General features: G+C 56.5%; 1 protein-coding gene across 1 annotated transcript in view; it reads left to right on the top strand.

Annotated features, from left to right (window-relative positions):
* The window catches only part of bmp1a (bone morphogenetic protein 1a), a 177,218-nt gene that overhangs the window by 129,637 nt on the left and 31,915 nt on the right, over nucleotides 1-15,666 (top strand). The window contains exon 11 of the mRNA XM_068001368.1: nucleotides 13,839-13,955. Coding sequence (XP_067857469.1) covers nucleotides 13,839-13,955 — 117 coding nt within the window. The remainder of the gene's footprint in view (nucleotides 1-13,838; nucleotides 13,956-15,666) is intronic.

The following is a 15,666-nucleotide window of genomic DNA, read 5'->3' on the forward strand; positions in this document are numbered from 1 at the left end:
CAGCGCGATCCAACGAACAGCACGATTCCGCCCACAGCGCGATCCAACAAACAGCGCGATTCCGCCCACAGCGCGATCCAACAAACAGCGCGATTCCGCCCACAGCGCGATCCAACAAACAGCGCGATTCCGCCCACAGCGCGATCCAACAAACAGCGCAATCCTGCACATAGTGCGATCCCGCTCATATGCGATCCAACGATCAGCGCGATCCCGCCCACACGCGATCCAACGATAAGCGCGATCCCGCCCACACGCGATCCAACAATCAGCGCAATCCCGCCCCCAGCGCGATCCAACAAACAGCGCAATCCTGCACATAGTGCGATCCAACAAACAGCGCAATCTCGCCCAAACGCGATCGAACAAACAGTGCGATCCCGCCCACACGCGATCCCGCCCACACGCGATCCCGCCCACACGCGATCCCGCCCACACGCGATCCCGCCCACACGCGATCCCGTCCACAGCGCGATCCCGTCCACAGCGCGATCCCACACATAGTGCGATGCAACAAACAGCGCGATCCCGCCCAAGTGCGATCCAACAAACAGCGCAATCCCGGACACAGCACGATCCCACCCACAGCACGATCCAACAAACAGCGCAATCCTACACATAGTGCGATCCCGCACATAGTGCGATCCAACTAACAGCGCAATCCCGCCCACACGCGATCGAACAAACAGTGCGATCCAACAAACAGCACGATCCCGCCCACAGCGTGATCCAACACACAGTGCGATCCCGCACAGAGCGCAATCCAACAAACAGCACGATCCCGCCCACAGCGCAATCCAACAAACAGCGTAATCCCGCCCACAGCGCAATCCAACAAACAGCGCGATTCAGCCCACAGCGCGATCCAACAAACAGCGTAATCCCGCCCACAGCGCGATCCAACAAACAGCGCGATTCCGCCCACAGCGCAATCCAACAAACAGCGTAATCCCGCCCACAGCGCAATCCAACAAACAGCGCGATTCCGCCCACTGCGCAATCCAACAAACAGCACGATCCCGCCCACAGCGCAATCCAACAAACAGCGTAATCCCGCCCACAGCGCAATCCAACAAACAGCACGATTCCGCCCACAGCGCGATCCAACAAACAGCGCGATTCCGCCCACAGCGCGATCCAACAAACAGCGCGATTCCGCCCACTGCGCAATCCAACAAACAGCACGATTCCACCCACACGCGATCCAACAATCAGCGCAATCCCGCCCCCAGCGCGATCCAACAAACAGCGCAATCCTGCACATAGTGCGATCCAACAAACAGCGCAATCCCGTACACAGCACGATCCCGCCCCCAGCGCGATCCAACAAACAGCGCAATCCTGCACATAGTGCGATCCCGCACATAGTGCGATCCAACTAACAGCGCAATCCCGCCCACACGCGATCGAACAAACAGTGCGATCCCGCCCACACGCGATCCCGCCCACACGCGATCCCGCCCACACGCGATCCCGCCCACAGCACGATCCCGTCCACAGCGCGATCCCGCACATAGTGCGATCCAACTAACAGCGCAATCCCGCCCAAATGCGATCCAACAAACAGCGCAATCCCGGACACAGCACGATCCCGCACATAGTGCGATCCAACTAACAGCGCAATCCCGCCCACACGCGATCGAACAAACAGCACGATCCCGCCCACAGCGCGATCCAACAAACAGCACGATCCCGCCCACAGCGCGATCAAACAAAGAGCGCGATCCCGCACATAGCGCGATCCAACACACAGTGCGATCCCGCACAGAGCGCAATCCAACAAACAGCACGATCCCGCCCACTGCGCAATCCAACAAACAGCACGATCCCGCCCACAGCGCGATCCAACAAACAGCGTAATCCCGCCCACAGCGCAATCCAACAAACAGCGCGATTCCGCCCACAGCGCGATCCAACAAACAGCGCGATTCCGCCCACAGCACGATCCAACAAACAGCGCAATCCCGCCCACAGCGCGATCCAACAAACAGCGCAATCCCGCCCACAGCGCGATCCAACAAACAGCGCGATTCCGCCCACAGCGCAATCCAACAAACAGCGCAATCCCGCCCACAGCGCAATCCAACAAACAGCGCGATTCCGCCCACAGCGCGATCCAACAAACAGCGCGATTCCGCCCACAGCGCGATCCAACAAACAGCACGATCCCACCCACAGCGCGATCCAACAAACAGCACGATCCCACCCACAGCGCGATCCAACAAACAGCGCGATTCCGCCCACAGCGCGATCCAACAAACAGCGCGATTCCGCCCACTGCGCAATCCAACAAACAGCACGATCCCGCCCACAGCGCAATCCAACAAACAGCGCAATCCCGCCCACAGCGCAATCCAACAAACAGCGCGATTCCGCCCACAGCGCGATCCAACAAACAGCGCGATTCCGCCCACAGCGCGATCCAACAAACAGCGCAATCCTGCACATAGTGCGATCCCGCACATAGTGCGATCCAACTAACAGCGCAATCCCGCCCACACGCGATCGAACAAACAGCACGATCCCACCCACAGCGCGATCCAACAAACAGCACGATTCCGCCCACTGCGCGATCCAACAAACAGCGCGATTCCGCCCACAGCGCGATCCAACAAACAGCGCGATTCCGCCCACAGCGCGATCCAACAAACAGCGCAATCCTGCACATAGTGCGATCCCGCTCATATGCGATCCAACGATCAGCGCGATCCCGCCCACACGCGATCCAACGATAAGCGCGATCCCGCCCACACGCGATCCAACAATCAGCGCAATCCCGCCCCCAGCGCGATCCAACAAACAGCGCAATCCTGCACATAGTGCGATCCAACAAACAGCGCAATCTCGTACACAGCACGATCCCGCCCCCAGCGCGATCCAAGAAACAGCGCAATCCTGCACATAGTGCGATCCAACTAACAGCGCAATCCCGCCCAAACGCGATCGAACAAACAGTGCGATCCCGCCCACACGCGATCCCGCCCACACGCGATCCCGCCCACACGCGATCCCGCCCACACGCGATCCCGCCCACACGCGATCCCGCCCACACGCGATCCCGTCCACAGCGCGATCCCGTCCACAGCGCGATCCCACACATAGTGCGATGCAACAAACAGCGCGATCCCGCCCAAGTGCGATCCAACAAACAGCGCAATCCCGGACACAGCACGATCCCACCCACAGCACGATCCAACAAACAGCGCAATCCTACACATAGTGCGATCCCGCACATAGTGCGATCCAACTAACAGCGCAATCCCGCCCACACGCGATCGAACAAACAGTGCGATCCAACAAACAGCACGATCCCGCCCACAGCGTGATCCAACACACAGTGCGATCCCGCACAGAGCGCAATCCAACAAACAGCACGATCCCGCCCACAGCGCAATCCAACAAACAGCGTAATCCCGCCCACAGCGCAATCCAACAAACAGCGCGATTCAGCCCACAGCGCGATCCAACAAACAGCGTAATCCCGCCCACAGCGCGATCCAACAAACAGCGCGATTCCGCCCACAGCGCAATCCAACAAACAGCGTAATCCCGCCCACAGCGCAATCCAACAAACAGCGCGATTCCGCCCACTGCGCAATCCAACAAACAGCACGATCCCGCCCACAGCGCAATCCAACAAACAGCGTAATCCCGCCCACAGCGCAATCCAACAAACAGCACGATTCCGCCCACAGCGCGATCCAACAAACAGCGCGATTCCGCCCACAGCGCGATCCAACAAACAGCGCGATTCCGCCCACTGCGCAATCCAACAAACAGCACGATTCCACCCACACGCGATCCAACAATCAGCGCAATCCCGCCCCCAGCGCGATCCAACAAACAGCGCAATCCTGCACATAGTGCGATCCAACAAACAGCGCAATCCCGTACACAGCACGATCCCGCCCCCAGCGCGATCCAACAAACAGCGCAATCCTGCACATAGTGCGATCCCGCACATAGTGCGATCCAACTAACAGCGCAATCCCGCCCACACGCGATCGAACAAACAGTGCGATCCCGCCCACACGCGATCCCGCCCACACGCGATCCCGCCCACACGCGATCCCGCCCACAGCACGATCCCGTCCACAGCGCGATCCCGCACATAGTGCGATCCAACTAACAGCGCAATCCCGCCCAAATGCGATCCAACAAACAGCGCAATCCCGGACACAGCACGATCCCGCACATAGTGCGATCCAACTAACAGCGCAATCCCGCCCACACGCGATCGAACAAACAGCACGATCCCGCCCACAGCGCGATCCAACAAACAGCACGATCCCGCCCACAGCGCGATCAAACAAAGAGCGCGATCCCGCACATAGCGCGATCCAACACACAGTGCGATCCCGCACAGAGCGCAATCCAACAAACAGCACGATCCCGCCCACTGCGCAATCCAACAAACAGCACGATCCCGCCCACAGCGCGATCCAACAAACAGCGTAATCCCGCCCACAGCGCAATCCAACAAACAGCGCGATTCCGCCCACAGCGCGATCCAACAAACAGCGCGATTCCGCCCACAGCACGATCCAACAAACAGCGCAATCCCGCCCACAGCGCGATCCAACAAACAGCGCAATCCCGCCCACAGCGCGATCCAACAAACAGCGCGATTCCGCCCACAGCGCAATCCAACAAACAGCGCAATCCCGCCCACAGCGCAATCCAACAAACAGCGCGATTCCGCCCACAGCGCGATCCAACAAACAGCGCGATTCCGCCCACAGCGCGATCCAACAAACAGCACGATCCCACCCACAGCGCGATCCAACAAACAGCACGATCCCACCCACAGCGCGATCCAACAAACAGCGCGATTCCGCCCACAGCGCGATCCAACAAACAGCGCGATTCCGCCCACTGCGCAATCCAACAAACAGCACGATCCCGCCCACAGCGCAATCCAACAAACAGCGCAATCCCGCCCACAGCGCAATCCAACAAACAGCGCGATTCCGCCCACAGCGCGATCCAACAAACAGCGCGATTCCGCCCACAGCGCGATCCAACAAACAGCGCAATCCTGCACATAGTGCGATCCCGCACATAGTGCGATCCAACTAACAGCGCAATCCCGCCCACACGCGATCGAACAAACAGCACGATCCCACCCACAGCGCGATCCAACAAACAGCACGATTCCGCCCACTGCGCGATCCAACAAACAGCGCGATTCCGCCCACAGCGCGATCCAACAAACAGCGCGATTCCGCCCACAGCGCGATCCAACAAACAGCGCAATCCTGCACATAGTGCGATCCCGCCCATATGCGATCCAACGATCAGCGCGATCCCGCCCACACGCGAACCAACGATAAGCGCGATCCCGCCCACACGCGATCCAACAATCAGCGCAATCCCGCCCCCAGCGATCCAACTAACAGCGCAATCCCGCCCACACGCGATCGAACAAACAGTGCGATCCCGCCCACACGCGATCCCGCCCACACGCGATCCCGCCCACAGCGCGATCCCGTCCACAGCGCGATCCTGCACATAGTGCGATCCCACACATAGTGCGATGCAACAAACAGCGCGATCCCGCCCACACGCGATCCAACAAACAGCGCAATCCCGTACACAGCACGATCCCACCCACAGCACGATCCAACAAACAGCGCAATCCTACACATAGTGCGATCCCGCACATAGTGCGATCCAACTAACAGTGCGATCCCGCACATAGTGCGATCCAACTAACAGCGCAATCCCGCCCACACGCGATCGAACAAACAGCACGATCCCACCCACAGCGCGATCCCACCCACAGCGCGATCCAACAAAGAGCGCGATCCCGCACATAGCGCGATCCAACAAACAGCGCGATTCCGCCCACAGCGCGATCCAACAAACAGCGCGACCCCGCCCACAGCGCGATCCAACAAACAGCGTAATCCCGCCCACAGCACGATCCAACAAACAGCGTAATCCCGCCCACAGCGCAATCCAACAAACAGCACGATCCCGCCCACAGCGCAATCCAACAAACAGCACGATCCCGCCCACAGCGCAATCCAACAAACAGCGCGATTCCGCCCACAGCGCGATCCAACAAACAGCGCGATTCCGCCCACAGCGCGATCCAACAAACAGCGTAATCCCGCCCACAGCGCGATCCAACAAACAGCGCGATCCCGCCCACACGCGATCCAACGATAAGCGCGATCCCGCCCACAGCACGATCCAACAATCAGCGCAATCCCGCCCCCAGCGCGATCCAACAAACAGCGCAATCCCGTACACAGCACGATCCCACCCACAGCACGATCCAACAAACAGCGCAATCCTACACATAGTGCGATCCCGCACATAGTGCGATCCAACTAACAGCGCAATCCCGCCCACACGCGATCGAACAAACAGCACGATCCCACCCACAGCGCGATCCCACCCACAGCGCGATCCCACCCACAGCGCGATCCAACAAAGAGCGCGATCCCGCACATAGCGCGATCCAACAAACAGCGCGATTCTGCCCACAGTGCGATCCAACAAACAGCGCGACCCCGCCCACAGCGCGATCCAACAAACAGCGTCATCCCGCCCACAGCGCGATCCAACAAACAGCGTAATCCCGCCCACAGCACGATCCAACAAACAGCGTAATCCCGCCCACAGCGCAATCCAACAAACAGCACGATCCCGCCCACAGCGCAATCCAACAAACAGCGCGATTCCGCCCACAGCGCGATCCAACAAACAGCGCGATTCCGCCCACAGCGCGATCCAACAAACAGCGTAATCCCGCCCACAGCGCGATCCAACAAACAGCGCGATCCCGCCCACACGCGATCCAACGATAAGCGCGATCCCGCCCACAGCACGATCCAACAATCAGCGCAATCCCGCCCCCAGCGCGATCCAACAAACAGCGCAATCCCGTACACAGCACGATCCCACCCACAGCACGATCCAACAAACAGCGCAATCCTACACATAGTGCGATCCCGCACATAGTGCGATCCAACTAACAGCGCAATCCCGCCCACACGCGATCGAACAAACAGCACGATCCCACCCACAGCGCGATCCCACCCACAGCGCGATCCCACCCACAGCGCGATCCAACAAAGAGCGCGATCCCGCACATAGCGCGATCCAACAAACAGCGCGATTCTGCCCACAGTGCGATCCAACAAACAGCGCGACCCCGCCCACAGCGCGATCCAACAAACAGCGTCATCCCGCCCACAGCGCGATCCAACAAACAGCGTAATCCCGCCCACAGCGCGATCCAACAAACAGCGTAATCCCGACCACAGCGCAATCCAACAAACAGGACGATCCCGCCCACAGCGCAATCCAACAAACAGCACGATCCCGCCCACAGCGCAATCCAACAAACAGCGCGATTCCGCCCACAGCGCGATCCAACAAACAGCGCGATTCCGCCCACAGCGCGATCCAACAAACAGCGCGATTCCGCCCACAGCGCGATCCAACAAACAGCGTAATCCCGCCCACAGCGCGATCCAACAAACAGCGCGATTCCGCCCACAGCGCAATCCAACAAACAGCACGATCCCACCCACAGCGCGATCCAACAAACAGCACGATCCCACCCACAGCGCGATCCAACAAACAGCGCGATTCCGCCCACAGCGCGATCCAACAAACAGCGCGATTCCGCCCACTGCGCAATCCAACAAACAGCACGATCCCGCCCACAGCGCAATCCAACAAACAGCGCAATCCCGCCCACAGCGCAATCCAACAAACAGCGCGATTCCGCCCACAGCGCGATCCAACAAACAGCGCGATTCCGCCCACAGCGCGATCCAACAAACAGCGCAATCCTGCACATAGTGCGATCCCGCACATAGTGCGATCCAACTAACAGCGCAATCCCGCCCACACGCGATCGAACAAACAGCACGATCCCACCCACAGCGCGATCCAACAAACAGCACGATTCCGCCCACTGCGCGATCCAACAAACAGCGCGATTCCGCCCACAGCGCGATCCAACAAACAGCGCGATTCCGCCCACAGCGCGATCCAACAAACAGCGCAATCCTGCACATAGTGCGATCCCGCCCATATGCGATCCAACGATCAGCGCGATCCCGCCCACACGCGAACCAACGATAAGCGCGATCCCGCCCACACGCGATCCAACAATCAGCGCAATCCCGCCCCCAGCGATCCAACTAACAGCGCAATCCCGCCCACACGCGATCGAACAAACAGTGCGATCCCGCCCACACGCGATCCCGCCCACACGCGATCCCGCCCACAGCGCGATCCCGTCCACAGCGCGATCCTGCACATAGTGCGATCCCACACATAGTGCGATGCAACAAACAGCGCGATCCCGCCCACACGCGATCCAACAAACAGCGCAATCCCGTACACAGCACGATCCCACCCACAGCACGATCCAACAAACAGCGCAATCCTACACATAGTGCGATCCCGCACATAGTGCGATCCAACTAACAGTGCGATCCCGCACATAGTGCGATCCAACTAACAGCGCAATCCCGCCCACACGCGATCGAACAAACAGCACGATCCCACCCACAGCGCGATCCCACCCACAGCGCGATCCAACAAAGAGCGCGATCCCGCACATAGCGCGATCCAACAAACAGCGCGATTCCGCCCACAGCGCGATCCAACAAACAGCGCGACCCCGCCCACAGCGCGATCCAACAAACAGCGTAATCCCGCCCACAGCACGATCCAACAAACAGCGTAATCCCGCCCACAGCGCAATCCAACAAACAGCACGATCCCGCCCACAGCGCAATCCAACAAACAGCACGATCCCGCCCACAGCGCAATCCAACAAACAGCGCGATTCCGCCCACAGCGCGATCCAACAAACAGCGCGATTCCGCCCACAGCGCGATCCAACAAACAGCGTAATCCCGCCCACAGCGCGATCCAACAAACAGCGCGATCCCGCCCACACGCGATCCAACGATAAGCGCGATCCCGCCCACAGCACGATCCAACAATCAGCGCAATCCCGCCCCCAGCGCGATCCAACAAACAGCGCAATCCCGTACACAGCACGATCCCACCCACAGCACGATCCAACAAACAGCGCAATCCTACACATAGTGCGATCCCGCACATAGTGCGATCCAACTAACAGCGCAATCCCGCCCACACGCGATCGAACAAACAGCACGATCCCACCCACAGCGCGATCCCACCCACAGCGCGATCCCACCCACAGCGCGATCCAACAAAGAGCGCGATCCCGCACATAGCGCGATCCAACAAACAGCGCGATTCTGCCCACAGTGCGATCCAACAAACAGCGCGACCCCGCCCACAGCGCGATCCAACAAACAGCGTCATCCCGCCCACAGCGCGATCCAACAAACAGCGTAATCCCGCCCACAGCACGATCCAACAAACAGCGTAATCCCGCCCACAGCGCAATCCAACAAACAGCACGATCCCGCCCACAGCGCAATCCAACAAACAGCGCGATTCCGCCCACAGCGCGATCCAACAAACAGCGCGATTCCGCCCACAGCGCGATCCAACAAACAGCGTAATCCCGCCCACAGCGCGATCCAACAAACAGCGCGATCCCGCCCACACGCGATCCAACGATAAGCGCGATCCCGCCCACAGCACGATCCAACAATCAGCGCAATCCCGCCCCCAGCGCGATCCAACAAACAGCGCAATCCCGTACACAGCACGATCCCACCCACAGCACGATCCAACAAACAGCGCAATCCTACACATAGTGCGATCCCGCACATAGTGCGATCCAACTAACAGCGCAATCCCGCCCACACGCGATCGAACAAACAGCACGATCCCACCCACAGCGCGATCCCACCCACAGCGCGATCCCACCCACAGCGCGATCCAACAAAGAGCGCGATCCCGCACATAGCGCGATCCAACAAACAGCGCGATTCTGCCCACAGTGCGATCCAACAAACAGCGCGACCCCGCCCACAGCGCGATCCAACAAACAGCGTCATCCCGCCCACAGCGCGATCCAACAAACAGCGTAATCCCGCCCACAGCGCGATCCAACAAACAGCGTAATCCCGACCACAGCGCAATCCAACAAACAGGACGATCCCGCCCACAGCGCAATCCAACAAACAGCACGATCCCGCCCACAGCGCAATCCAACAAACAGCGCGATTCCGCCCACAGCGCGATCCAACAAACAGCGCGATTCCGCCCACAGCGCGATCCAACAAACAGCGCGATTCCGCCCACAGCGCGATCCAACAAACAGCGTAATCCCGCCCACAGCGCGATCCAACAAACAGCGCGATTCCGCCCACAGCGCAATCCAACAAACAGCGCAATCCCGTACACAGCACGATCCAACAAACAGCACGATTCCGCCCACAGCGAGATCCAACAAACAGCGCAATCCTGCACATAGTGCGATCCCGCCCATATGCGATCCAACGATCAGCGCGATCCCGCCCACACGCGATCCAACGATAAGCGCAATCCCGCCCACACGCGATCCAACAATCAGCGCAATCCCGCCCCCAGCGCGATCCAACAAACAGCGCAATCCTGCACATAGTGCGATCCAACAAACAGCGCAATCCCGTACACAGCACGATCCCGCCCCCAGCGCGATCCAACAAACAGCGCAATCCTGCACATAGTGCGATCCCGCACATAGTGCGATCCAACTAACAGCGCAATCCCGCCCACACGCGATCGAACAAACAGTGCGATCCCGCCCACACGCGATCCCGCCCACACGCGATCCCGCCCACACGCGATCCCGCCCACAGCGCGATCCCGCCCACAGCGCGATCCCGTCCACAGCGCGATCCCGTCCACAGCGCGATCCTGCACATAGTGCGATCCCGCCCACACGCGATCCAACAAACAGCGCAATCCTGCACATAGTGCGATCCCACACATAGTGCGATGCAACAAACAGCGCGATCCCGCCCATATGCGATCCAACAAACAGCGCAATCCCGTACACAGCACGATCCAACAAACAGCACTATCCAACAAACAGCGCAATCCTACACATAGTGCGATCCCGCACATAGTGCGATCCAACTAACAGCGCAATCCCGCCCACACGCGATCGAACAAACAGTGCGATCCCACCCACAGCGCGATCCAACAAAGAGCGCGATCCCGCACATAGCGCGATCCAACACACAGTGCGATCCTGCACAGAGCGCGATCCAACAAACAGCACGATCCCGCCCACAGCGCAATCCAACAAACAGCACGATCCCGCCCACTGCGTAATCCCGCCCACAGCACGATCCAACAAACAGCGTAATCCCGCCCACAGCGTAATCCCGCCCACACGCGATCCAACAATCAGCGCAATCCCGCCCCCAGCGCGATCCAACAAACAGCGCAATCCTGCACATAGTGCGATCCAACAAACAGCGCAATCCCGTACACAGCACGATCCCGCCCCCAGCGCGATCCAACAAACAGCGCAATCCTGCACATAGTGCGATCCCGCACATAGTGCGATCCAACTAACAGCGCAATCCCGCCCACACGCGATCGAACAAACAGTGCGATCCCGCCCACACGCGATCCCGCCCACAGCGCGATCCCGTCCACAGCGCGATCCCGTCCACAGCGCGATCCCGTCCACAGCGGGATCCCGTCCACAGCGCGATCCTGCACATAGTGCGATCCCGCCCACACGCGATCCAACAAACAGCGCAATCCTGCACATAGTGCGATCCCACACATAGTGCGATGCAACAAACAGCGCGATCCCGCCCATATGCGATCCAACAAACAGCGCAATCCCGTACACAGCACGATCCAACAAACAGCACGATCCAACAAACAGCGCAATCCTACACATAGTGCGATCCCGCACATAGTGCGATCCAACTAACAGCGCAATCCCGCCCACACGCGATCGAACAAACAGTGCGATCCCACCCACATGCGATCCCGCACACAGCGCAATCCCGTACGCAGCACGATCCTGCCCACAGCGCGATCCCGCACATAGTGCGATCCAACAAACAGCGCAATCCCCTACACAGCGCGATCCCGCACATAGTACGATCCCGCAAACAGCAATGAGATGAATGAATCATAGAAACATAGAATGGTTACAGCATGGGAGGAGGCCGTTTGGCCCATCAAGTCCGTGCCGGCTCCATGTAAGAGCAATCCAGCCAGTCCCACTCCCCCGCCCTATCCCCGTAGCCCTGCAAATTTTTTCCTTTCAAGTACTTATCCAGTTCCCTTTTGAAAGCCATGATTGAATCTGCCTCCACCACCCCCTTGGGCAGTACATTCCAGATCCTAACCACTCGCTGTGTAAAAAAGTTTTTCCTCATGTCACCTTTGGTTCTTTTGCCAATCACCTTAAATCTGTGTCCTCTGGTTCTTGACCCTTCCACCAATGGGAACAGTTTCTCTCTATCTACTCTGCCTGGACCCTTCATGATTTTGAATACCTCGATCAAATCTCCTCGCAACTGTCTCTGTTCCAAGGAGAACAACCCCAGCTTCCCCAGTCTATCCACATAACTAAAGTCCCTCATCCCTGGAATCATTCTAGTAAATCTTTTCAGCGCCCTCTCTAAGTCCTTCACATCTTTCCTGAAGTGCGATGCCCAGAACTGGACACAGTTGTGGCCGAACCAGTGTTTTATAAAGGTTCCTCATAACTTCCTTACTTTTGTACTCTATGCCTCTATTTATAAAGCCCAGGATCCTGTATGCTTTTTTAACCGCTTTCTCAACCTGCCCTGCCACCTTCAACGATTTGTACATGTATACCCCCGGATCTCTCTCTTCCTGTACCCCTTTTAGAATTGTGCCCTCTAGTTTATATATTGCCTCTCCTCATTCTTCCTACCGAAATGTATCACTTCGCATTTTTCTGTGTTAAATTTCATCTGCCACGTGTCCGCCCATGCCACCAGCCTGTCTATATCCTCTTGAAGTCTATCACTATCCTCCTCACTGTTCACCACACTTCCAAGTTTTGTGTTATCTGCAAATTTTGAAATTGTGCCCAAGTCCAAGTCATGAATATATATCAAGTAAAGCAGTGGTCCCAGCACTAACCCCTGGGGAACACCACTGTACACCTCCCTCCAGTCCGAAAAACAACCGTTCACCACTACTCTCTGTCCCTGTCCCTTAGCCAGTTCTGTATCCATGTTGCTACTGCCCCCTTTATTCTGTGGGCCGCAATCTTGATGATAAGCCTCCTGTGTGGCACTTTATCAAACGCCTTTTGAAAATCCAAATACACTACGTCAGCTGCATTACCCTCATCTACCCTCTCTGTTACCTCAACAAAAAACTCTATCAGTTAGTTAAACACGATTTGCCTTTAACAAATCCGTGCTGGCTTTTCCTAATCAATCCACCCTTGCCCAAGTGACTGTTAATTCTGTCCCGGATTATCGTTTCTAAAAGTTTCCCCACCACTGACGTTAAACTGACTGGCCTGTAGTTGCTGGGTTTATCCTTACACCCTTTTTTGAACAAGGGTGTAACATTTGCAATTCTCCAGTCCACTGACACCACCCCAGTATCTATGGATGTTTGGAAGATTATGGCCAGTACCTCCGCAATTTCCACCCTTACTTCCCTCAGCAACCGAGGATACATCCCATCCGGACCGGGTGACTTATCTATTTTAAGTACAGAATGACCAGTTAATCTGTTCTCAGCAATTTTTGCCACACTGAATCAACACAAACTAGCAACTGGTGAAATCATTGAGAAATGCTGAGGACTCTATCAAGTAAAAGGTTTTTTTTTTTGGTCGGGGGGAGGGAACTGATACAGTAACAGCCTGATCAGTGTTCATGTGCCGAGGTTAATCTTGTCTCTGATCTGATGTATTTCTCCAGGTAGATTTTGTGGTGATAAAGTCCCACCTTCCCTCATCTCGACAGACTCTCGGCTGTGGATCGAGTTCCGCAGCAGCAGCAGCTGGGTTGGCAAAGGATTCTCTGCAGTCTATGAAGGTAAATCAGTGCGCAGAGTGGAAATTCCTTGAGGGAAAGGGTTTATTCCCTGTTCATGTCACAGCCCTGCCTATTAATGGTGCTCTGATGTAAATGAGGCAGCTTTTTGTGGGACTGAGAGGGGAGTGGGACTTGCCTCACCTCCAGAGGCAATGTATAGACGAGGCTTGTATTCCTTCGAGCGTGGAAGATTAAGGGGTGATCTAATTGAGGTGTTTAAGATGATTAAAGGATTTGATAGGGTAGATAGAGAAGCTATTTCCTCTGGTGGGGGGAGTCCAGAACAAGGGGGCTTAATCTTAAAATTAGAGCCGGGCCGTTCAGGGGTGATGTCGGGAAGCACTTCTTCACACAAAGGGGAGTGGAAATCTGGAACTCTCTCCCCCAAAAAGCTGTTGAGGCTGGGGGTCAATTGGAGCTTTCAAAACTGAGATCGATAGATTTTTGTTAGGCAAGGATATTAAGGGTTACGGAACCAAGATGGGTAGATGGAGTTAGGATACAGATTCTAATTGAATGGCAGGACAGGCTCAAGGGGCTGAATGGCCTACACCTGATCCTATGTTCCTAAAGGTTGCTGGCGTTTTGCTATTTTGCTCTCCCTGCCGGTGTGAGCCCATTCCTACCAGTTTAATGGGCAGCTGTGTTGATTTGAAAAGCTCCTAAAAGTTAGAATAGCAGATATCGATGCCATCAGCTGGTGCCCCCTGCCCTCTCCTGCTCTTGTCTGATCCCAGGAATGGGATTTACCCCCAGTGACGGCGTGAAATTCCAATCCACTGATATCCTGAGCAGGGATTGGGGTTCCCTCTGGAGGCTCAAGGCTGTGAGCAACACACCCCATTGCAGATGTTAGTTGAGCGTAACTTCATGAGGTCACTGCGGGACAGGAATTTACACAGTCTAGCAAGTTCCCAGGCTACTCCTGTTTTTAAACTCAATCACAGGAGACAAAGTGATGGACTGAGGAATACAGTCCATCAATTTGCTTTTCAGGTTCATACAGATTGTTAAAAATAGTCCTATTGGAAATAATAAACTCCTTTTTTATCCAGCTACAACTTTTTTAGCCGAAAGGTGATGGAGTTGTGGAGTAAGATACTGGGAAGGACATTGAAGCAGACAGTGTCAGTGGGGTGTTGAGCGAGAGGCGATTGAGGGATCTGGTGAGAAGGTGGGTAGGTGGGGCTGAGGCCAAACTGGCTTCTTGGGCCCAATTGCATTTTCCCCTTCCTAAACATGAAGTTCATTTGTTGCCCTCCATGTGAGCAGGAGCATGTGATTGTTTTGTTATTATATACAGTCCACTCGTGTCACTAGAACAACGATTGCAATGCCACCATGAACACAGCACTGCCCGTTTTACAGTGCACTGCAGGTTCACACTTGCTGAGGTTTACTGTCTGGACCCACACATCAAGCCTGGTCACACGGTCTAAATACAGAGACCCTGGACCTGAACCTCAGCACAAGTCAGCAGTGGGTGGGGGGAATACATTTTAAAAACTCTACTATATCAAATCACAGACGGGAAATCACGTTTATGCTCACACTGACTCTAGCTCACATTGGCAACTGCAGGAAAATAAACTCAACAGGGGTCTCACAGAGTCTCCCTCAGTAACGGCTGGCCACATGTTTAGTACTGTCCAGTGAAAGGTTTCAATGTCTCCTTGGATCCTGCAACCTAGCCTTGAAATATGATGCAGCC

Source organism: Heptranchias perlo, chromosome 20 (assembly GCF_035084215.1).
Source record: "Heptranchias perlo isolate sHepPer1 chromosome 20, sHepPer1.hap1, whole genome shotgun sequence".
Classification (NCBI taxonomy): Eukaryota; Metazoa; Chordata; class Chondrichthyes; order Hexanchiformes; family Hexanchidae; genus Heptranchias; species Heptranchias perlo.